This window comes from Micropterus dolomieu, linkage group LG14, assembly GCF_021292245.1.
Source record: "Micropterus dolomieu isolate WLL.071019.BEF.003 ecotype Adirondacks linkage group LG14, ASM2129224v1, whole genome shotgun sequence".
Taxonomy (NCBI): Eukaryota; Metazoa; Chordata; class Actinopteri; order Centrarchiformes; family Centrarchidae; genus Micropterus; species Micropterus dolomieu.
This window is the reverse complement of record NC_060163.1, coordinates 18,697,009-18,722,388: the sequence shown is the minus strand read 5'-3', so window position 1 is coordinate 18,722,388 and position 25,380 is coordinate 18,697,009. Positions and strand designations below refer to the sequence as shown.

General features: G+C 40.4%; 2 protein-coding genes across 13 annotated transcripts in view; both read right to left on the bottom strand.

The window, feature by feature from the left end:
* Positions 1-11,030, bottom strand: part of fshr (follicle stimulating hormone receptor) — a 14,016-nt gene extending 2,986 nt beyond the window's left edge. Inside the window, exons 1-13 of one of the 2 annotated variants that reach the window (XM_046069508.1) lie at positions 10,548-11,030; positions 8,249-8,320; positions 7,517-7,591; positions 7,190-7,264; positions 7,027-7,101; positions 5,576-5,650; positions 5,093-5,173; positions 3,167-3,235; positions 2,982-3,056; positions 2,259-2,444; positions 1,737-1,957; positions 962-1,143; positions 674-865 (exon numbers count right to left, since the gene is read on the bottom strand). In XM_046069508.1, coding sequence (XP_045925464.1) covers positions 674-865; positions 962-1,143; positions 1,737-1,957; positions 2,259-2,444; positions 2,982-3,056; positions 3,167-3,235; positions 5,093-5,173; positions 5,576-5,650; positions 7,027-7,101; positions 7,190-7,264; positions 7,517-7,591; positions 8,249-8,320; positions 10,548-10,744 — 1,575 coding nt within the window. In that variant the 5' untranslated portion in view covers positions 10,745-11,030. Of the gene's footprint in view, positions 1-673; positions 866-961; positions 1,144-1,736; positions 1,958-2,258; positions 2,445-2,981; positions 3,057-3,166; positions 3,236-5,092; positions 5,174-5,575; positions 5,651-7,026; positions 7,102-7,189; positions 7,265-7,385; positions 7,493-7,516; positions 7,592-8,248; positions 8,321-10,547 lie in introns of those variants that run through there. The other variant, XM_046069509.1, reaches the window with a different exon arrangement.
* Positions 11,031-15,731: 4,701 nt separating this feature from the next.
* Positions 15,732-25,380, bottom strand: part of nrxn1a (neurexin 1a) — a 56,237-nt gene continuing 46,588 nt past the window's right edge. For all 11 annotated transcript variants that reach the window (XM_046068413.1, XM_046068415.1, XM_046068421.1 and 8 more), the window contains 3 exons: positions 24,776-25,086; positions 19,079-19,157; positions 15,732-18,454 (listed from right to left, as the gene is read on the bottom strand). In XM_046068413.1, coding sequence (XP_045924369.1) covers positions 18,153-18,454; positions 19,079-19,157; positions 24,776-25,086 — 692 coding nt within the window. In that variant the 3' untranslated portion in view covers positions 15,732-18,152. The remainder of the gene's footprint in view (positions 18,455-19,078; positions 19,158-24,775; positions 25,087-25,380) is intronic.

Below are 25,380 nucleotides of genomic sequence, written 5' to 3'. Positions count from 1 at the left end.
TGGCCTCTCGCCTTGTTATATTTCTGACCTTTTAGTCCCATACGCACCAGCACGTACCTTGAGATCCTCGGGCAGAGGTCTGTTGTCTGTTCCAGAGTATCGACTGAAAACTAAAGGGGACAGAGCGTTTGCTGTCAGGGCCCCGAGGCTCTGGAACAGCCTGCACGAGGAAATCAGGTCGGCCGAGTCAGTGAACTCTTTTAAGTCCCTTCTTAAAACATACTTTTATAGGAGAGCCTTTCCCGATCTTATTTGACTTTATTTTATCCCTTTTATTTTATTGTATTTTACTAATTTTATATTTATCTTAAACATGTATTTTAGTCTTTTCAATGTTTTCATGCTTTTATCTTGTATTGTTTTTGTATTATTGTCTTTACACTTGTTAAAGCACTTTGTAACTTGTTTTTGAAAAGTGCTTTACAAATAAAGATTATTATTATTATTATTATTATTATCTGAGACATACAAAACATTACATAACATAAGCTGTTTTGCATATTTTCTGTATATTTTGAAGTTGGCTTATGGAGTATGAGTTCATGCACCATTTTGCATCCCCAACTACACAGGCCTGAGCAAATTCTTACAGAACATACAGTACATGGCTATTGTAAACTGGAAAGCACAGAGGAGTCGAATGGAGACTGAGCAGACTATGTGAAGCACCCACCTTGCCATAGCTGCTGACCCCGACAGTGGGCAGCAAAGCGGCAAGGGAGGAGAAGATCCAGCCTGCTGTCATGATAATACATGCGTGTCTTAGGCGAAGTTTACGGTCAAGCCGCAGAGCATGTGTGATGGTGTGCCAGCGCTCCAGGGTGATTGCTGTTAATGTGAACACTGAGAGCTCACTGGCAAACACCTGCAGGTGACACACATGTTTCTAGTTAAACATGAACATTTATGGGTGTTAATGTAGGGCTATCACATGCAAATGACTCCACGCATGCACACACACCGTGAAGAAGCCTGCAGCACTGCAGCCTAGGCCCGTCTGCCAGTCTATGGCGTGGTTGTAGTACCGGCCACGAGTGAGCATGTCTACAGTTGCTATGACTACCAGGTAGATGCCCATGCATAGGTCAGAAAAGGCCAAGTGGCACATGAGGAAACGTGGAACAGTCAGTTTGGAGCGGCTGCCTGACAAAAAAAAAAGTGAGACTCTGACAAGAACACAGTCTATGCAAAACAGTGAAATGTCCTTGGGTTTTGCAAAAAAACCTAATAATTCCAGGTTTGGGAAATAAAATAAGTAAACACAAAAGCAACAATTTATTAATTATTAAGAAATAAGGTAGGATGGAAGAAAGAACACAAGGAAGGAAAGCAGAAAGTAAAAAATAAGGAAAGAAAGAAGGAAACAAATGATGAGAGAACTGGATGATTTAGTAAAGAAAGTACTGTCACCAGATAACTGATAACTCTGTAATGAGTACATTTGCTTCTCAAATATAGTGGAGGATGAGTCTTATTAAAGAGAAATACTAGTGTAGCAGTACAAATACCTCAAATTTGTATAGCACTAATTGTGTTTAGTTGTACATGTTAGTTTTCACCTGTGAATGCAGAACCTCAAAGCTAGAGTGCAGGACTTTTACATATAAATGAACATGTTACATAAAAGAAAAGAAAAAGCACATATTTTCTTTAACAGAATGGTACATGAAATTTTCACCCGCAAAAAAATCTGAGGTACAACCAAACATGACTTCTGCCTCTGTCCTATTTCTTACCTAACAAGACCAGGAGTACCGCTGCGTTCCCCAGCAGCGCAAGGATAGAGATGATCCAGATAAGGACTCGTAGGGGGACGGCGGACATGATGTCCTCACAGGGGTTAAAGTCATCTTGGGTTGGGCTGCAGGTGATGGAGGTGGAGTTGGAGCAGTGGTCCCTGTAGAAGTGAAGGTTATCCTGAGCCTTAGGGTGGGAGCACAGGGAGCTCCACCTCGATCTAACAGCAACACACACACAAACACACACACAGACAACATACATTTTCTTTTAATCTTTCATGGCTTTGGAATGCAGATGGAATGCATCTTTTTTGACACATTTTTAAATGAGTTCTATGAGATTAAGGCTTTGTGGTCAATACTATAATATTTTTTATTGTTATAATATATATTGCTGTTATATGGTTAAATCCTTACTAACTCTCGATAACAAAGCGAATATGCGAATTTCCCTAAACTTTGACCTATTCCTTTAATAATAAGACTTTCAGACACCTTGTGATGATAATGCATGTGTACCTGTTCCTGTGTATGTTTTTGAAGGCGCAGCAGTGTGACGGGTATGTCAGGTTGGCCTGGTGGAGTTTGGTGAAGAGCTGCAGAGGAGGAAGTTCTTTCAGGTGGAAGGCGGACTCTGCGATCAGCCTCTGGAGTCCACCGAGGATGTAGTCCGGAAGGGAGCTGAGGGCTGTGTTGGAAATGTCACTGCAGGAACAAACACAAATAAGCTGATGTTTAACACCGGAGGTACAGTCATTTCATGTTCACAATCCATGCCATTTTCAACAGATATCTTCTCTGTTTGCTATAATTTAAAGTATTTGACCAATGAACAGTTTTTCTGAGACTGAGAGAAGTGATGCTAAAAATCCCCCTGAAACTCAAAGATGCTGAACAGAAAAATCATGTGAAGAGTCCCTGTTTGATTGCCAAGTGATTGCTAGGCATTACATGGCAGCCCAAAAGAAAATAGTTAAATAATAGTTTGTTTTTTTTGATTGCTACTTCAATAGAATAGGTGTCTCTTTGTTTGGGGAAATAAACAGGTCTCTCTCTCTCCGGTTAAAATTAAATTTCACCTGCTCTCGGTTTATTTTCACGTTAAATCTGGTATGTTTCTAAGTTTTTTTGAGCCTCCCCACACATGCCACATTGCTTTTTGTTTTCTCGTACGAGTTTAATAAGTGATGATGAGGAGGGTGAATCATGTAGGCATGAGTTACTGTTGGATGTAATGCTTACAGCACCACCAACTCACTGGAACCCACAAAGGCTTTGGGATTGATGTGAGTAAGCTGTTGGTTGCCTCTTAGGAACCTAAGAGAGAGGGAGTAAAGAGAAAGGAATTAAATATGTGAGATGACTATCTAATTTTTATTTATTTATTTACTTCTGTTCGTAATTGTGTGTCTCTGCTTGTGACTCACAATCTGTGCATCCTTGTGCCGTTGAAAGCGTCACTTTCCACCTCCTTGATGCCATTTCTGGTGAGCCGTCTGTCATTACAAAGGGAAGCCAAATTACAGTCATGTGGCTCCAACACAGAACAGTTCCAACAGTAAACATATCTAAACTAATTTTAGTGTGTGCAGTTCTTTTGTTCTCAGTGACTAAAGCTGTATGAATATATAAAAAACACAAAATAAATAGTTTTTATAATTGTATAAGACTTCTCCTTCTCCTTCTCCTCTTCTCTTTCTTCCATTTCTGCTTTTTAACAGTCTGGACCTCGGAGGCTAGGCAAACTGCATTTGTTGAATAGATTCGGTAGTGGTGGAAGACATAGACTATTCAGATTTTCACTAAAGTAAAAGTACTAATATCACAATTTCAAAGCATTCTATGATAAGTAAGTCCTGCATTAGAAATGTTACAGATAGAAATAGTTCAACATTTTAGGAAATACACTTTATTTTGAGAAAATTGATACAACTCTCCTATCTGTCCATAATATGAAGCTAGAGGCAGCAGTTGGTTAGCTTAGCTTAACATAAAGACTGGAAACAGGAGGAAATGGCTCACTCCAAAAAGGTAACAAAATTTGCACACCAGAACCTTTAAAGCTCACTAATTAACACGTTACATTTTGTTTGTTAAATATGTACAAAAACCGAAGTGTGAAAACGTCAACTCGCCGTTTTACAGGGGGCTGTGTGTCAGACTGTTTCTCGCCTCTGTGCAATTGCCAGGCAACCAGCAGGGACTTCAGGAAGTTACTGGTCCAGGCCAAGAAATATTCATGCACATAACCCCCCACCATAAAGAGATGATACTTAGTTTTTACTCTTTGGGTTCTCTAAAGATTAAACTAAGGATATATAATGTGCTAGTGAGCTTTAGACATGCTGGTAGGTGCATTTTTTTTGCATTATTTTTTTACTGTTAGCTAGCTGTTTACCCCTTGTTTCCTGTCTTTGTGATAAGCTAACTGGCCACTGGTTGTAGCTTTATGTTTAATCAGAGTGGGATCCACCTCCTCATAAAACCCCCAAGCATATGTCCAAAATGTCTCACTTTTTCTGTAAACACTTACAATTTACAAGTAGTCTGTTACAAGTTCAAGTCAAAATGTTACTTAGGTTGAAAAAGTATTATCACCATAAAGTATTAAAAGCAAAAATACTGATTATGCAGAGTAACTGCGCCTGTTAGTTGTCACTATATATTGTAATATTGGATAATTATTACTGAATCACCATTTACTGTAAGCTGCATTTTATTGTTGCATCTAGTCAGAGGGAGATACTTTAACTATTGTTGATGACATGGATTGTTTGTAGAATATTAATTTGAAAAGTAAACAGTAACTGCATCTGTCAGAAAAATTCAGGGCAATATTTGTACTGGTGCAAATTCCACAAATGTTGATCAGTCAACTTTAAATGTGGTCAATAGCTTCTGAGTATTATCGGTGGTAGTAGTAGTAGTAGCTATAGTTCGTTTTATTTTTTTACTAACTTACTTTTAATTTTGTATTTTTTACAAAAGAAAAACAACAGCAAAAACCCAATTATGTACAAAATTAAAATACACAGTCACCGATTTATTGACTATGATGCAGTATATACATACATATACTACATATACAGTAGTAGGTATATGTATGTGATTTTCATTAGAACTCGGGATCCACAGCTTAAAAGAGGGACAATAGAAAAAAATAAAGAGGCTATATGTAGCGCTAAGTGTGTTAGAAATGATGCAGAAAAAGAAGGCAAGTAGGAGAAGATAGAACTAAAAAAAAGAGGGCAGAGAGCATTTCAGGGAACATTCATCATTGCGCATGTAAAGCCCACTCAGAGCTGTGTGAGGGTGGTGTGCATGTGTTTCTAAAAAAGTGATGAATCTCTTACATCTCTGTGATAGTTTGAGTGCAGAGGCCTCTGAACGCATTGGCGGGGACTCTCTCTATGTCGCTGTTCTCTTGCAGATCTCTAAACAGCACATTGGTCAAACACACACAATTAACAACAAATGCCGAGAAGTAAATAGTACATATTCAAGTAGAAACACAGTTGATATGTGCAATTTTAAGGTGCAAAATATTAGATAATACATGCCACAATCTCCTTGAAATCCACTTATTTTTTAAGCTGATAGATGTCAGGTGGGAGATTTTATAGGGGACAGGTGGTTTGCATTCCTGATATTCTGTTCTGTAAGAACTGCTCGTGCGTAGGTTTAAACTGTGTGAAGTGTTTTGATTTCCTCTGGGCATATTTAATTCTGTGTGCATACAGTAGCCTATGTATTCAAGTGCATGTGGGAATAATAGTGTGTGGGTGTGTGTCTCAGCATGCATTTGTAGTTCATTTGTATATTGTGTTGAGACTTACAACAGAAAGCTGTGGGCTGTGGATTGGATCTTACTGAAGTTAGGAAAAATTCTCAGTCCGGTGTTGGAGATGGTCCTGTGATGTGCAGATAAAGCACAAAATGTTACTACAATCACACTGCGACCTCTGAACAACAGACACTCTGTGCAGTGAGTCATAGTGATAAAATCAGACAATGTAGCATCCATTGTGTTAAACCAAGATAAAAATTAACAAGTGAAGAGATTCCAAGACAATTCAGAGAGAAGCTCAGGTGCCAACATGGAGTCTACAGCCACACAATCAGTTCTGTGAGGTTGTACTAATCAACATCATTTATTTGTCATTTTACAACACAGGGTTGCGTGGTGAAATATAAGTTCTAGCCCTTTCATGCTACACACACATTGAATATATACAGTATACAAATATTTAAATGTAGATGATAAAATGCTATAAAAAAAAAGTGAAATAAATAAGAAATCTATACAGTTATTTACATATTTACCCATTCACGTACACACCCAAAAGGTAATACTTCTGTAGTGCATTTTTTTGAATTTGCTAACATATACTGTATGCTGGTGTTTACTATCTTCATATCTTCTACTTTCAGCATAGTAGTTTAGCTTGTTAGCATGCTAACATAAGAGCAAAACAAAGAACAGCTGAGGCTAATGGGAATGCCAATTTTGCAGGTGTTTGGTTATAAGCCAAAGTATTGGCCAAACTTAAATTTTGACCTGATGGTGGCTCAACAAATTCATATAGATCAATTCTCTGACCACCATGAATGTTACGGAAACCCATCCAATTGTTTTGGAAACATTTCACTTAAAAATACAAACTTCAACCTCATGACGGCACCAGATTTGAAGATCAAAAAGTTGAATGGCAGCTAATACCAAGGTGCAGAGCAATAACATTTAACCTTTTTTCCCCCGAACAAACTAATACAAGAAACATTTAATCCTAGTAAAATCAGGAATATTTGAAATCTAATTCAAAATGCAATGTTGTTGTGTGAAGTTGCCCTGGTTTAAAAGTTAAATAGTTTAATAATTGTATTTTATTCCAATAAACTGTTCAGTTTATATGCTCCAGTTCTCACAAATTGGGACAAACATAACAGTTATAGTTGGTTATGCACTGTCTTGGTCATTTGAGACAGTTTCAAGATATAAATAATCCATTTTAGTATATACTGTTTTGCAACAAATATAGATTTAACATGTCTGAAATGATGTATAACTTGTTTTGTGGAAAAACTGTTTTTCATGAGATGAAGTATGACACTTGATTTCTCTTCCAGGGGATCCAAACTAATTAAAAAATTATGTCTGGACGTGTGGGGACCCGTCAGAAGTAGGCCTGTCACCCATGACCCATTTTGGACTCAACAATCAGTTTGAAAAACACAAACTGAAGAAGAAAGCATTCCCCCCCCCGCTGCACTCACACTGAGTACTCACAGATACTGTAGTTTCACGATGTTCTTGAATGCATCTGGATGGATGTATCTCAGGTGTTTTGACTTTGTTATGGTTCTGAAAGAACCATATAAAATTAATATAAATGACTGGTCTCACAATTACAGGGTTTCACCACTGCCATTATCCTGCCAGTTATACTTACATTTCAAAGAGTTCAGGGAGATCAGAGAAAGCAAAAGCTCCTATCCTCTCTAATGCAACATTCTCAGAGATGACGCTAAGGGAAACACAAATGTATGAATGAAGAATATGACATATATTTGAAAGATTCAGCTGTTAGGTGTTCATTCACACTTAATCTTTGACGTATTATTTCTCCACCACCCCACCAAACTTACTCCTCAACTGTTTGGGTGATCAGTTTTCTCAGAGTTTGCAGCTCTTCTTGTTCCATAACAAAGACTAAACACACAAGCACATCTGGTAAAATACGTCACGAGCAGTGGCTTATATAAAACCGCATACTCACATATCAGTGAGCCGAGGGAGGCTGGCAAAGGCAAACGCGCTGATACTCTCCAGCATGTCGTTCTCCGATATGGTTCTAAAGTTGAAGGTAGGGCAGAACAGAGGAAGGGGATGCAACTTTATTGAAGCTCCATTCTATGACTGTGTATTAGGGCCATTGTAGGTAAAAACAAATCTATTATGGTTGTGGTGGAGTGGGGTAATATTCCAAGAAAAAACTTAAACTGAGATTGATTCGTACTTTTAGGAGAAAAAATTTCTCTTCTGCAGTTCCTCCCCAATTTGTATGCTTTTGCTGTTTTGAACAGAAGGACATATCTCATCATATTGATTAGTGAAAGTAGTCTATGTGTGACAGCTGTTGTTAGTAAAATCTGCATGCCCTGCTTTTAATAGTACAGAAGAATACAGAGCCTTTTAATAACACAAGCACATCTAAAAAATTGTATTTTCCAAGTTTTTTCTTGTAAATTTGAAAATCTACCTACAATGGCCCTAATACGCTGTAGCATTCACACTGTTGTATTATGATAAAACAAACTGACCTTCACACCATATTATCACTAAATTCCTTTTTTTATTTTGAAGGAGTAATTGACGAATTGACACTTCACCCTCCTCCACACTTCCCGTCTGTTTGGATGACCCACATCTTGAGTGTTTTGACCTCCTCAGTTCATTATGTTCCATATCAAAGTATAAACATGAACGACATACAGACATACACACTTACAGTTTCCTGAGGTTCTGCAGGCGGTTGAGGGCACCTCGGGGAATCACTCTGATCTGTGTCTGCTTAACTTCCCTGTTGATACAGAATGAGACACTCACATCAGCTCTCGGCGATACACAGATCACAGGAAAGTAAACACTCACGAGAAATCTTTCAAAATCTTCAGTGGACAATTTCTTTGTGTGCGTCCGGGACAGCGAGGTCAGCGAGGCCATGACCAGTTAGCTACTCCCTCAACCTGGGATTTTCTTTCATGCAAGAAGCAGAACTGTTTTGTGTACAGAAACAAGTTTCTAAGCTTATTTAGCATCATGACCATCCATTGCATACTTGTAAACATCCCCACTGTTCTTGAGCCTTGACCTTCGAGCAGAACAGAACAGATGAGAACACACACATCGCAGCCTGGGAGTTCATAGTACATCTCTTGGGAATAGTCGCTACTTCTGCCACAAAGTCGCCCACGTCCTCCTCTGTGTGTGTGTGTGTGTGTGTGTTGGCTGCATTTGTTTGAATGCCTTTGTGAGTAAGAGTATGTACATCTGCACTCTATTCACGTGCATGTTTGTGCAAAAGCTTCAGGCGATCCTAATCTTAATGCTGGCCCCCACCGCTGCTGTCCAGTCCCCCCTCCCCCTGGCCTTGAGATTCCTTCAGACCATTCCAACAGCCAAAACAACAGGTTCATGTTTACTCCATGTGGCAATCACCTTCTCATGCCTCATCCAGCTCTGTGTCAAAAAACACTTGAAGTCCCTTCAATCAACGCCTTTGCTCATCATTTTGGGGAAACAAAATGTATGGACATGAGAGTAGTAACAGTCTTCTAATCTAAATCTTGTCTTGCATACATTCGCTCAGTAAATGAATGTTTAATAAAAACACTGTTGGCAAGTTCAGTGCAAAATTCAGCCAAGAGGAGATGAGCAAGGATTAGAGGGGAAAGTCTAAATAATTATGCATACTCACGAGATGGGATTTTGAAACATGGTATGCCCCCCGAATCTGTATTGGTATTGGCTGGTGAATAGGAAATACTATTTTTGGTTGTATTCTCTGTATTACTGACCTATGTCACTGGTTTTAGTTGAGTAGAGAGACCCTACACCAATTTTACGCATTGTTAGTTTACTCACCATAAAGTACTATTCATTATATAAACAGCTGTGTAATGTATTCTGTGGCTCTACAGCCAGCTCTTAAAGTCTGAAAAAACAACTGAATGATATCATCTAAACTGGTGGTGTAGAGTTTGCAAGACATGGACATTTATCAGGCATGGAGTGACCAACCAAAGATGCAATTGAGTTGCATTATGGGAAATGTAGTGTTTTTGGAGCTTTAACCATACTAGAGAACAAAAGTCAGGTTGTTGTGGCCTTTTCTGCTTCAATTGAGTCCCTTAATTTTAAAATCTGTCTCTTGCAAGTCCCACAACTCTCTGTAAGCGCTTGACACCACACAATGCAGTGAACACAGCGGCAACAGCAGCTCAAATCGCATTGTGTCAGGCGCTTTAGAAATTACACTGTTAAATTGCTGCAGTACCCCTTTAATGTCCCACAATTAATACAAGAAAAACACAAATATACATTGTCACTTCACAAAAAATCTAAAGAAAGGAAAGAGAGAAAGAGACCAGGAGACAGCCAACATCACATTCACATCAGGTGGCTGGCCAAAATATATTTCAATTGAGGTTTACTTAAGTAAAGTATGTAAGCATTATTAGGAATACACTAAAGTATTAAAAGGAAAAGTGCTCAATGAAGAAAAATGGCCCCTGTGAATGTTATACTATTATTATTATATCATTAGATTATTATTTCTCATGCATTAATGTAAAATAAGTATGGAGCTTATTTGAATTATTTTGTGTTGGACCCAATATAGTTTCCAATTCTTTTTCTATTAATGGACTTGTTGATTAATCAACTAATAGTTTCAGGTGTACTTGTATAAACTGTTGGGTAGTTTAATTTATAACAAAACATCAACATTTTTTATAAGCACTTCGTATGTTTTGTGTGTGAAAATCGAACTAAAGCTGTCAGATAAATGTAATGGAGTAGAAGTAGAAAGTGGCATGAAATGGGACTACTCAAGTAAAGTTCTGATAGTTCGGCCGCTGGGAATTTTCCAAACAATATTTTTGAGATGTAAAACAGCTGTGTACAATGTAAACACCTGAAATGGCTGCCTCAACTTTACATTTACCTCCTAACATTGTTGCAGATATTTGTGTGCATTCACTTGTGTGTGTGTGTGTGTGTGTGTGTGTGTGTGTGTTTGTACCCACAGGCACTGGGTGTTGCTGGTGATGTTGGAGGGAATATCTGTGACTCCGAATCCCAGTTTATAGCAGAAGTGCAGGGTTCGTTTGGCCAAGCTGATCTCAACTCCAGGTTTAACATCCATCCCAGAGCCAGGCGCCGAGGCTGCTGTCGTCTTTATCATCACAATCATTAACATTATTAGAATGATCACCATCATCATTGCAGTCTGTCCACAGTCCAGAAAGCTGTACTTTAGATTTCCTCTTTCTACCAAATCTTCAAATCTTCTTGTTTTTCTTCTTCTTTTGCTTCTTCTCACTTTTTTGTCTCTGTCTTCCTGTCTTTCTGCCTCCCATGTGATGTTTAAATGTACGCAGGCTGTCCACCAGAGCACACACTCCACATTTGATATGAATGGTTTTGCCCGTTAATCCGTCAGTCCCCTCTGGGTTCACCACCAGGTCAAAGAGAGAAGAAGTGTGAGGTGCTTTTAGTGCTTTCTGCCATGCAGTGGTGAATGATGGGGGTGTGTGAAAAGCTTTATGGGAGTATTGAGGATGTAGGAGGTCTCTGCTGGGTTGTGTATGTGTGTGTGTAATATACACCACAGCAGAGCATAGATATTGATGTTGTGGTGAAAATTATATGCTTCTGCTTTTTATTCATCACACTTTGACCCTTAAATCTCTCCTTCAAATCAAACCACACTAGCAAGCAGGCACATTAGTACTGGTTGCAAAGCTAATGACATTTCTCCCTGTCAGTCCTTCACAAGAAGACTCCCCTAATTTAACCTAACACCTAAAAATTGATTCTTGAATAGCAGATCTAAAGGTATACAGAAATGAAATCACTTAACTTTGCTGCTGGGCAAGAGCAGTTTGGATAATACTTGAAAAAAATTAAATTTAAACTCTGGTTTTGTTGTGGAGCCACAGAACTTGTCTAACTGTTAGCTAATGCTGTTTTTGTGTTTGTTTAGTTTATTTGAAGAGAAATTAAATCACACACATTTACAAAATCTGACACATTAAAATCTAAGACTTATTTCCTCTGCTGTCTTTGCTGTGAGCTAGTGTTGTGGTCAAGACCTCCCAAACCGAGACCAAGTCAAGACCAAGACCAGAGTTTATTGAGACCGAGACAAGACCAAGACCAGTTCCCCACATTACATGACACACAATAAAATGTGGAACGAGATCATAGGTACTTCTCAAATTGATCTGAAAGATCCACATTCCCATTAAAACACGCAAATACAAACACTAAGAGCTGAAATCAACTTAACCATCTTTATTCAACACTCCTTTTCAATGCTTACCATCTCAGGGAGTCATTTTTAATTAGGGTTCTTGGTTGCATTTGAAGCAATAAGTTTTACATCCAATCAAAGTTAGGATGTCAAAAAAATTAGACAATGCAAAAGCAATTTATTGATATTCCCAAAGTTATGGTCTTGACTGGTCTCGAAAAAAAATCATGAGTCCTCAATGTCTGAGGCCGAAACAAGAACGAGTACAAATACGGTTGAGTCCGAGACAAGACCAAGTCCATCAAAAAGTGGTCTTAAGACCGATCTCAAGACCAAGACCGGTCACGAGTAATACAACAGTGCTGTGAGCTACCAAGTGGTTTTAGATAGCTAGCATTAGCTTTCCGGCTAAAATGCTTTAGTTACTATTATAAGATTTTATATGCTACAGCAGTATGCAGTACCGGATTAACATTACCTACACACTGACTTGAGTAATTTTATGAGAAAAGTTAGCTTCAGCAAGGCACCTAGCTGAAAAGACTGGTGTTCAGTGTGTTAATGGCTTTGGAGATATCATTGTTTTCAGTTAAGCTAGCTAACTACATGGTGTGCCATGGCCAAAATAATAGATTAAAATCTATTAAATATGTACCAAGACAAAAAAAAACAACTGGAAAATGAAGGAGTTGAAAAATGAAATGAGTCAGTGAAAGAAAAATATAGAGTAGCCCAAAATAAATTAAGATTACTAATTTATTTTATTAACTAATATAATTGGTGGTAAAAGATTTTTTTTTAACCAATTGGTCGGGGATCAAAGGAACATCTTGTCATTAATAGTGGAAAATACCTCACGTTCCCATTATTGTTATCATTAATATTGCTGTCAACATAAATGCTGTTATTCATTTCCATTGATGTCTGTTTCTACATGCTAGAAGGGAGTTTTTCCTTGCAAGTACTTCCTCATGGTGGGAATTGTTGGGTCTCTGATAGTAATATTACAGAATACTCTATAGACCTGCGCTATGAAAAGTGCAATGATATAAGTTATGTTATGAAGTGGGGCTTTATAAATAAAATTGAATTGAATTGATGTATTCAGTTATATTTTTGACTTATCTTGATAACCTTTTAGTAGCCAACATTTTGTCAGTTTTGGGGCGCCATAGTCTTAAAGCTTCCTTTTACATTGAAAACTATATTTTTTCATAGTTTATTGTTTGTTGATAGTTTTAATGGCAAAATAGTCTGTATTGTTTACAGTTTAATAGTTGAGAACATAATACAGACAGCAGGGAGTTACTTATTTCTGTTGGATTGTCTTCTTTTTAGCTTTAAAGTCATATCAACAAACAAACAAAAATTTAATTATGGGGAACAGGTGGAATCTGTTTAGGCTCTTGTCTCATTTGTGTTGAAAGATGAGCACAGTTTGATAGCAATGGACATAATATTCCTTTCTACTCTACTCCCCACATGTCAGCAGGACAGCCAGCTTGCAAGGACGCTCTCTCTGCATTCACATGCACATGCCTGCGCACACACGCACATATACACACACACACACACACGCACACACACACACACATACACGCTCTCTCTCTCTCTCTTACACACATGTATTTTGATTATACTCAAGGAAAGAAAGGAGAGACAGAAAGACAGGCAGCTAGATTCTGACAAATGCAGGTGCACAAAGAAATTAAGGACTGAGGAAGAGGAAGGTCCATTGCATCTGTGTGTTTTTGTGCAGATACATGATATGAATTTGTCCATTAATCTGTAATTTTCCTGCACCTGTGCAGGGAGGTGTGGATGAAAGTCAGTCTTCAACTCTGCAGAACACGTCTAGACACTCTCCTTGCTCAACAAGCCAACAAATGCACAAAATGAATTTTCTGTAGACTTTTCACAGGGGATATTTTTATTTTATTATATAATAGAAAGTGTCCTAACATATCAACATTTGTGCAGCCTCAGCCCAAATGAAGGATCAGCAAAGTCTGACATTGTATGAGATGTCCTAAAACTGCCACTGTTGATGACAGACTGTTCTGATTTTGGGAACTATATGACCTATTTTCCTTATGGTAGCAGCCTCAAGTCAAACTTTAAAAAAATTTTATTAGTGGTAGTAGTGTAAGGATCTAAGAATAGTAAATTTCACTCTCCAGGTTTCATCATTCCAAGTTTTGTTTTCTGGTGTGTAATGAACATTATTGTGCTGCTGGTGAGGGTATGTTTTATCTGTAAATGTAAATTTGAATGTTGGAGGTGTATGCTAACACGAGTTAACTGATTGGCCACTGGTGAGCACTGGAGTTGTTTCTTATTTACCCTATAAATATAGCAGGGCTGTGTCTTTATCTCTGTGCTAGCTGGCTGTGGTCAAGGACAGCACAGCGGCAGATGGCTACAGCCTAACACAAGCCATTGAGCACACACTGTTCAGCAGAAGACAAAAAGAAAGAGAAACAGTGAGAGAAGAAGACAGCGAGGCTTGGGAGGTGTTTATTGAAATAGCTGGTCCTTGTAGATCTTCTCACCCGAGGACGCAAACTCAACTGCAGGCTCACGGAGCTTTCATCCGGCAAACAGCAAGTCTGCAGAGACTTATACTGTTCACTGCACTGAGTCATACTTCAAAGCCCTGTTTGGTGTGTGCGAGGGGGTATTTATGTGTGTCTGCTATCCCAGTTAGACACAACAAGACTTGGAAAAAAAGGTGCTGCTTTACTTACTTTGATGAAGCAAGATGAAAGGTGAAAGGGACAAGCCAGGATATGGGGGAATCTCTCACATGCTGATAGTTTGTTAAAAGCAGGTACTCAAAGGAATATTTTGACATTTTGGGAAATACACTTGTTGCTTTCTGGTGATGAATTAGATGAGCACATCAATACAACTCTCATGTATATATGTTAAATATACAGCCAGCAGTTGGTTAACTTAGCTTAGGATAAAGACTGGAAACAGGGGGAAACAGCCAGCTTGGCTGTGTCCAAAGTAATGCTGCAACTAACGATTATTTTGATTATTGATTAATCTACCGGCCCTGCGATGGGCTGGCGACCTGTCCAGGGTGTACCTTGTCTTTTGCCCAATGTCAGCTGGGATTGGCTCCAGCCCCCCGCGACCCTGTACGCAGGATAAGCGGTTGACGATGGATGGATGGATGGATGGATGGAATAATCTACCAATTATTTTAAATTATAATGGAGTCCAAGAGAGCACACATATATGGTATTATATTTGTGCTACAAACTTTAGTTTTTTGCTTGTCAGCAAATATGCAACAGATAAGATTTGTTTGCTTAAATTCAATTAGTCTTTATACTTTTCCCCCCCAACTAAATATGATTTATTTGTGCAAACATATATTTGTTAACTTTAGAGCTTCAGTGAATTTTATGGATATGAACATTTAATGTTTTTTTTCAGAAAGACAGGCTCTCTTTTTAGTTTACTGTCATAGAAAACAAAGAAAAACAGAAAACATTTATGCTTAAAGTAATCATTTATCAAACTTGTTGCTGAATATTTTTATATTGATTAACTGATTGGTTTACCTAAAAATTCACCTACAAGCACCTCTAAAGCTCACTATTAACACGTTATATTGTGTTCGCCATTTTTAAACTTCTGTTTTGTACAGAAGTACAAATGAGACTGTGTTAAGCTAAGTTAACCAGCTAACATACATACATGACAATATTATCCATCTTCGCAGTAAATATTATCTCATCATCGCTGTAAAACGAATAGGCCTAAGTGTATTTCCCCCAATGTTGAAGTATTCCTTTAAGATGTGGGTTGCTATTTGTCTTAATTAGACATTAATCTGCTCTCCTGGTTGTTGGCAATGATAAAGACACAACATCCTATCCTTTATTGTATTGTTCTCTACAGGCAGATGGAGCAAAAACCAACACACAAACGCACTCCAGGCTCACTTGGGTAATATTTTATTTACTCGTTAATCTTCAAAACTATTTTTCATAATAAATTTCCACTTTATGTTCATCAAAGAACCGTAACAATAAAAATAAAAGTAAATACTGTAGAAAAATTGTACATATAGAAAATAAACATGGTTAATGAACACCTAGATGAAGAATCCCATTGGTTGAGACACCTCCTTTGTTTCAGATGGCAACACAACATAAAGGGAAAAGAAAGCAATAGACACAGAGGAACTGGGAAGGCAAACAGGGAAACATACTAAACATGGGGGAAACAAGAGAAGGAAGGAAAAGGCAGTCTAAAAGGCCAGTTAAGGATGGAGAGAATAAGGGAATATGTTAAGTTAATTTTGACATTATACTTTGAAATCTCACACAGTCCTTTTTATGTCCTTTCTTGCCCTGGTCATTTTGCATGCATCTGACTGGTAGGTTAATTGCTTGGAAGAACTAGAGGGGCTTGTTCATGTCATGGCATGGTTTGTATTGATATATCATGGAGCTACAATTCTTGATCTGTAGAGGGCTGAGACACTGCAAGCCCATAAACAGATAATTTTACTGTAGCCCATCAGAAACCCATCTGTCTGTCCAGTATTGGTCTTGCCGTGGGCATTGATAAATCAGTCAACCTAGCATGGAGACAAAAGGGCGCAAAGAGAAAGAGAGAAAAGGGAAAGCCAATGAAATCAAAGCAACTCAAGTTGTCATGTTGCCAATGGCATCATGAACTGGACATTTCTATCTATTAGCAACACATGGTAACATTTACTTTTTTGATTCTTTTCCTCAGCTGGTTTTTGCTATAAAAGGTGGTTGGTTAGAGCAGGTATGGTGGGCGTGGCCTATAAGACATCAGGCTAGAAAACAGGAAGTGACCTGTGGTGGGCGCACACATCCAGGTGTTGCACTGGAGTGACATTGAAAACCGAACCAACCCCTCCCTCCCGTCTTCCTCCTCCTCCCCCCACAAACAAACCTACCACCTCTGGACTTTGTGGGACACGCCACCACTTCACAGCACAGCTCAGAGACTCAGGCATGCAGCACACTCGAGATGGTCACACTTTGTCAGTGAGGATTTGAACTGAGAGTCGATTCAGAGATTAAATCATTATTGAATCCCACAGACTGAAAACCATTTGAAGTGCGTATTCATGAATACTTCAAGCCAAGGTGGTAAGTTTATGATGGTGGTGCGTCACGGTGTAACCTCTGGAGTTTCAACGTGGTATAAATCACACGGAGTAAGATAATTCACGTGCAATAAGACACCCCCCTCCCTTCCCCAAAGAGTCTATACTGCCCAAATGTCCTTCATGTTCATCATTATCATTGCCATAACAATTATCGTGATGGTCTTTGTCATTTTCACCATTGTCTTCTTGTTCAGTCTTCAGGCTTATGAAGATATGGTAGGTCTTTAGCATTGCAAGTATGTGTATGTCTGCATGTGTACATTGTTTTTATTTTAGTGTGTGTGTGCATTTGTGCTGTATGCATGTGTGTATGACACCGCAGTCGAGCACGACTGGTGTCTGTAGGTAGCATCTGAAGTCTCAAGTATCCTGTCCAGGAAAATATCTCCTTTTCCGCTGATTCCACCTTTGTGATTTACAGGGTGCCGTAAAACATCTGCTCTGCAGCTTAACAACCACAGCCCACCCATTATATAAACGGCACCAGCCCTGCCTCTGCCTATTCACTCGTAATTCACCGTCTCTATGGCTACACCCTGATTTCCTGCCCTGTTGTGTGGGGTTGACTTGGCTCGGTGTGCTTGTTTCTTCGGCATCCTCAGTGCTTTATCGAGTCCCGTCTGCTAACAGGGAGGAAGGCCAAGAAGCTTGGAAGAGACACTTAGTGCTTTTCTTGGTGCTTTTACATTATCTTTGTTCCGGTGCTTTGCCCTCTTGCTCAACGCACTCAGTCTGCCATGTGCTTTACTTAAAGTCTTCCTTGACCTCTCTGAGTCCAACAGGAGAGGTCCCACTGTGGCAGGGGAGCGAGTGGTCTGTCATCTGGCTGGCCCCGAAATGATTCTTAACTGGGAGTTGAACTGGTGTTTTTTTTTAATCATTTGGAATGGTGTTTATGTTCATAAAACAAGCCTCTCTCAGAGGCTCTGCTCATTGGTAAATACTGTACAATAAGGGTCCATGTCCTTGGGCCAGTCTGTATGTGTGGGTGTGTGTATGTTTGTGCTTAAGTGTATGTGTGTGCATGAACGTGTATATGTTTGTGCTTGCCAGCATGTGTGCAGGTGTGATTATTGGAGAGTAAACATTAACATCAGCATGTCTATGTCAGTGTGCATGTATTTTTTTTGAGAATATATCTATTTATGTACATATACGTTATATATAAAGGTGTATGCGTATATGTCTGTGTGTCGGATGTCTTCCACCTCAGACGTAGTACTCCTTGTCTTTGTTCTTCTTGTTCTTGGAGATCTTGGCAATGCCCAGCGGCTTGTCCTTGGTGCTGCCGTTGGGCTGTGTGGCTGAGTTGCTGATGTAGTTGCGGCTCTCGTCCACGTGGTAGGAGCCCTCGTCGCGGTTGCGGTACTTGTACATGGCGTAAAGGAGGATGAGGATGCAGAGGGCTGCGGCTGCCACGATGCCCACCACCATGCCCGTGGTGCTGCTGCTCTCGCGCACCACCTCAGATGGACCTGGGAACACCTTCACCTCGGGTAAGGGAGGACGGGCTATAAGAGGAAAGGGGAGGCATGTAATGTTACTTTACAGTTTAGTGTATACATTATTAATTTGTATTACATGTGAAGGTGATGGGTAGAAAACTGAATCAAGAAGAAAAAATGCATCATCATGATGAATTATTTGACATCCATTTTGCACAATTATACATGCTGGCAAGGGAAGGCTGCAGCTTAGAGCCAAAGCTGTTTCCATGTTATCACATAATGTGTAAACAGATTACATTACACTGTGTGTATAATGAAAGATTGCTGGTAAATTTGCATGTGAATTCTCTGAGATGGGTGGAGATGAGGGAGGGAAAAGAAGGAAAGGGGCAAAACAGGGGGAAAAAAAGGGATATAAAAAGAAAGGTTGACTAAATAAACGGGAGTGGAGGGGGTGAAAGCAAAGTAAGGGATGGAGACATAGATTGGGGAGTGGATGGAGAGTGTTAGGTAATGCCGGGAGGCAGAAACCTAAGTGGAAATGAAAAATTCATTTTCGAGAAGGACAAAACAGTAGCAAAAAAAAAAAGAAAACCCGAGCGACAGTGAGTTTGTGAGGCCACAGGGAAAAAAAAGTAAAAAAGGCAGTGTGATGTGTGTTTTTGGAAGGGGCGGGGATGGTCTCACCTGAACTGGGGTCACAGGGGTCAATGTCTTCATCATCGCTGGGACACTCAGCAGAAGCCACCAGCAGGTCGTCTGCCGACTATGGAGAGAGGATCAAGAAAAAAGGAACATTAGCTCAGATATCTAGACTCAAACTCATCATCCACAAAATCACCAACAGCCTGTGCTCCACACCCCTTCTCTTTATTTTGTAAGTGTGTGAACACACAGCGCCAATCCATCGCCCACCCATTTTCTAGTTTGCCACAAACACTTTTGCCTGATACGGCCCCCGGCAATGGCAGGCGGCCAAAACTACAGTACCGAGGAGAGAAGAAGAAAGAAGGAGGGAGGAGAGAAACACTGAATCCTGTTTCAGTCCACAAGGGGACAACCAGTTATCATCTCCTAGTCTCTTGACCCTCTCCTTCTTTTTTCTTCTCTGGCCTTTCTATCTTCCACACCTCCCTGATTCCCTCTGTTCTGCTCTCTCCATCTGATATTGGCTAGTACTCATATGTGTTGAAGAAGGAGAGGATTAAAACCACATTTTGTCCCTCAGTTTTCATTAAATATTCTAGCTAAGCACTTGATGGTTCGTTTAAATCTCCTTTATTTAACACCGCTCCATAAGCACCTTGTCAATAATCCACTTACATTCAACCTCTAACATATATCAACCAACTAATATCTCAACAAGACTGCTCTTTCTCTGTGCCTCGATCCCTCTCTATGGAAAAAGAGCCCTTTTTCCTCTCCATCCTTGCTCCTCCTGTTGCCATGGCAACTCTAAGTTCAGGCTATTAAAAATGATGGGGTGTAAAAATAAAAAAAAAGGAGTGTGCACCCTCAGAGGGGTCCTGTGCATTGATTTGCCATCCTAGCCAGAGTGTGAGGAGGAGGGTGGGGGGGGGGAGGGGTGAGTGAAAGATGGATGGATAAAATGAATTTTTGGAGAAGGTGATTGGGGTGAAAGAGAGAGAAAAGAAGACTGATAGGAGGAGGCGGACTTCAAAGTGCTGCGGTCTTTACTTAACACTGTGTTAATGTGCTCCGCATATTCATGAACTACTGTTAAACATCGCCCGCCTTGACGCTTCGGCATGAGAGATATCAATGTGTGTGTTTTAACCACACTGGGCGCTCAGTGCCAGCACTAAATTAAAATTGGATCGTGATGCATTGCAGTAGATGTTAGTAACCCACAGAATAAAGGAGAGAGGAGAGAGCGGCATAGCTATAAAAGAGAAGAGCTCTAGAGGCAGATTACAACCAGATCAGAACAGAATCTGAACCAAATCAAAGTACTAAGTGGTTGATGATGTCTTAGCTGAATCCTACAGGCAGTATTTCAAACAGAAATTCATTTAGCGTTGTCTCTGTCCTTGGATTCTCTATTTCCTCGCCTCCCTCTCTTTGTAAGAACATAGATTACATAAGGTTTAAGAAGGAACCACTTAGTTTATTCATTTGAAAAAGCCTGCACTGGCCTCGTATGGTGTTGTCTTGGTCCTGACAAGTCTACTGTGGTTCAGTTTGGCCTGAAACATACATTAGGTTATTGATGCTTGACTCTGTCTCTTTACTCCACTGCCTTTCCAATCAGTTCTGCCCACTGGGCTGTCAAATGCTGCTAGGGTGAGCTTAGCCTGTGGAATCCAGCCAGTCAATAAACCTCTGTGCCTTTGCCAGGATCCAAATAGCACAAGAACCAATCAGCCAGTAGGAAACACATCACCCCTGACTGTCACCGATCAATGTCAAGCCACCATGCTCGATCGTTGATCCGAAGACACCTATGTACCCTCCACGGGAACCTGTTTTGAATCCTGATTTTAGCTAAAACAAAAGCAGACATTTAAATTAACCAAGGCCCCTCCTCCGATCTGTGACATCTCCCCATCAGCTGACCACCCCATTCAACTGGGAAGGTGACAATTGGACTATCGATCCACTTATCACAAGAGAGACAATGAACACGAGGAAAACTAGAGACATGCCAAAGACAACTTAAATGACAATAATAAACCACAGAAGTTTATAGAAGCAACCTCCGCCCCTCCAACCATCCTCCACCTCACCCTCCTTCTGTCACTCCCTCTTTGTCCCAATCTTTGTCCCAAGGTCTATCAAGAGAGCATGCTGACATAATGATGGACACAGATGCACAACAATAACAGGGGGTAAAAAGAGATACAGAAGGGAAGAAAAAGGAAGTGAGACAGCATGAAAAGATGGATATCTGCATGCTGAAAGATCTCTACCTGAGCAGCCGAACAGTGCCAACGGCCGTCCATGCCTCCCTGACTGCCTAGTTCACACATAGTAGCTGCACTCTGTCCTCACACACTCTTGCAGAAGATTCAACAGCTCGTTTGCTACTTTCACAACTGGATATCAAACACACTTGTACGTACACAAGCTCTATAAAAGCCAGATGTGCTCCATTGGTCTATTTCTATTTAGCCACATCTACACAGACACACAAGCGTACACCAAATCAAGCTGAAGTTGGCAGGATGGTGAATAGATCCTGACGAGAGAGGAGAGAAGCTAGCTCCACTACTGCAGATGGTGAGATAGACTCATACACCGCCTGCATTAACAGCCTATCACTGGAGCTCAACCACAGAGAGAGAGGGAGGGAGGGAGGGAGATAGGAGAGGAGGGGGGAGTGACGGGTAAATATGGAAAGATATGGAGGGAGAGAGAGCAAAGGAGAGTGAGAAGAAAGGAAAAGACAAAAGTGAGCGAGGGAGGAGGGAGAAAATATCTCCAGAAGATGGATAGCGAGCGGAAGAACGGCAAGAGGGAGAAAAAGATGTGAAAGATCTGAGAGCGAATAAGATAGCAAGGGAAAAAAACAGACAGGGAGGGAGGATGGGAACGAATGAGAGCTAGATGATCAGAGGGCTTGTGGAAGTGTCTGGGTCAGCTGATGCCTGATAGCCAATCGGGCGCTGCACTGAGCCTCAGGTTTCATCTATCATTCTTCCCATCAAACACAGGTACACACATACACATGAACGGAAAACACACACTTACACACACACTTACACACACACACACACACACACACACACACGTCCACAGACAGACACAAAACATCACAACCAAACTCAAGCTCTGTGACTCAGAGCAGCCTCTAGCATAAACACTCACACACTTACACAATCTCTCTCTCTCCCTCTCCTCTCCTCGCTGGTGCTCAGCTGTCATGCATTATTAATCCCTTCCACTTTTCAACATGCCAAAAAAAATAAAAAAATAAAACAAATAAAAAAAAAATCAATAAACTCTGGACGTCAGGAGGAAGCATATAACATATTCTTACTACACAGAGCACCGACGGTAGGAGTAAACCCGTGGGGCGACTTAGGCAGATCCACTTCAACAGCGCACCCAAACTTGGGCGTGTGCGTGAAATCGATAAATTGCTTGAATCCAAAGCACTTTTGGAAGACATCTCTCACGGCCCCTCCTCTGATGCAATGTGCTGCAATTCAGGCCTATTGTTCTCAATCCACCTGAGTGTTTGCGTGTGTGTATTCTGTATTCGTTTCCACACTGTATGTGTGCACTGGTTGAGGGCAGGTTGGTTGCCAGGCAACACTAGGCAGCCTCAATGGCGAGGCTGTAGATTCTTCTTAAACAAGACAAACACAGACACAAACACACACAGACACACAGACACACACACACACACACACACACACACACACTGCAGCATGGTGACTATAGTGGGCCTGACCTAGATCTCATACAGTGATATTGACTCCAGTGCACAACTCTGAATCCCATACTTGGCACTGACATCAGCATATCATAAGAGCAGGAATATTTAGTTTGATGCACATACACATAAACAGGGCGCAATAGAGAGGTGAAGTGTGAAAACAAGCCCCTGTGACAAGGCTGTCACTCTGCGGCGCAATCCATCCAGCTCTCATATTCATTATTGATGCCTGAGGCTTAGCTCACAGCTCTCAGCGTTCTATTATTTATGTCTGAAACAGCTGGCGGTTTATACACAGAGGAGCTATTCTCTATGGGAGTCTGGATGGGAGAGAGAAGGCAAGCAGCGGGTAGTGGGGCTCACTATCTCCATGGCAACTTGTATCATTGGGGGGAAGAGAAAAAATCTTTTTCAGTGCGGCAGGCGCAGTTTTATAACAGAAAAAGAACTGCAGCACACACAGACGCCCACAAAGAGCCTGAGAACATCTCAGTAATGATCTGAACAATAGAGCAAAAGAGTCTGTGTACCTGCTGAATGCATCCTCTGACATTAGCATTGACACTGCGGTTGCATCCACTATAAATATACCTCAATAACACTTGTTTTGTAAACTATTGTAGTACCATTTGAATCAGTTTACTAGACGCATATAATGGAAAAGCTATTACAGCTTCCATTAACACAAACATTTCTCCTACAATATAGTGGGTAAGGACCACTTAGTTGAGTATTTGCAATCTAATCCATTCATGTGAAAGTGCTGTAGCAGAAAAATTATGCATGTCTTCTTCTTGATTATATATTTGTGGCGCTTTTTAAAAAAAAGATATTTTATTTTCCTCTAAGCTTTGATATAGATGATGTTACAGAGCATAACAAAATACTGTTAGTCACTCAGAAAGGAGAAAAACAAGAAATATAGGTTACATTAATTTTACAGGAGCATAGTTTGGTTTGGTGTCAGATGAGACACTCTAGCATCTTATGACAACAATATGTAGACTTTTTAGATACTTGATGTTTCATAGATTGAGATTAAATCAGTGATTAAAGCATTATTTAGTTACTCTGCTCCAAAGAGCCGGAGCAAACTTACAGATGACGTAAGACTTGGTCTTTTAAGTTTAAACCTTTGATCTTTGATCATCCTGGTGGCCCAGAGGTTTAAAACACTGACCATTTTTTCTACTTACCATGTTTACTGGTATGCAAAAAAAAAAATGCCAAAGCAAATTCCTTGTATGTGTAAACCTACTTGGCAATTAAAGCTGTTTCTGATTTTGATTTTGATCTCAACATCCATGGTTGGATTCTGGGTGGGGACCTTTGATGCATGTCATCTTTGCTACCTCTTCATCCTCCGTTAGCTTTCCACTGCGTACTATCTAATAAAGGCTAAAATGCCTGGAAAAAAGACTTTCTAAAATATTTTATATTCTCCTCTGCCTTTGACCGAATGTCGAGCATTCATCATTATCTACATTGTGCTTAAACCCTGAACTATATATCTTATCTTTTTGATTTCTTATAAAATTATTTTCCATAATTCTGGTTAATGGCTTTAATGCATTCTGCTTTCTATGTTAATGCCTTGTGTAAAACACTTTGAATTGCCTTTGTGTACAAAATGTGCAGCTTAAATAAGCTTTCAGTGGAGTTTAAAACAATCCCACTCCTCTTGACATATTTTGCCATCCTCTAGTTTTTGATTAGTGTGCTTGCTAATCCTCTTACTGAGTTCGAAAAGAAACTTATCAAAGCAAATTAACACTTTTTTAATTACGCACTGTCACACCAAAGAATGGTGGCAGTGGGGCGACAAGACATATATGTACAAAATATCTAAGGATGTAGGAAGTAAAGGAAAGTCAGAAGTTAAAGCATTTTTGCATGACCACTACACAGCAGGGATTTTGTGAGTTTTCCATGCACAAGTGGCCACATAAAAACTAACATTAAAGATGTGATTTTGCTCTGACCTGCTGTGTGGCACCCTGTTTCCTGTTGGTGGCCGTGGTGGTTGTGATGTCACTTATTGATGGGGCGGAGTCAGAACGGTTGCCTCCAGCTGCAGCGCTAGACTGCGGGGTGATAGAGGAGGATGGCATGTCGCCGACCAGTCGCGCGCTGCCTTCCACTCTGATGTGCGGGTGCCCCTCAGCGGCCATGTTGAGGATGCGGAGGCCGTTGTAGTAGAGGCCAGACAACTGGCCTTGGAACATACCTGTACCTCGCTCACCTCCACCTACACGCACGGTCGTCTGGCTGTTGAAGATGGTCAGCTGCCGACCTACGTGGACACACATGCACGTACACACAAACGCGCACCAAACACACAAGAGGCACACCAGGAAGGAACATACAGACAGACACACGCAAATACAGTCACACACACATACATACCAGTGGTCACATACGTGCATACATACACACACAAGAGTGTTTGAGCGTTACACAATTCACCACCCCCAAGCCATGGTGAGAGGATGGGATAGATTAAGCATGGCAGAGAAAATTTCGAAGCCGTGGAAAAATCGTGGCGAGGGCTGAGACTGAGAGAGATAAGAGTGAGAGCAGAAAACAG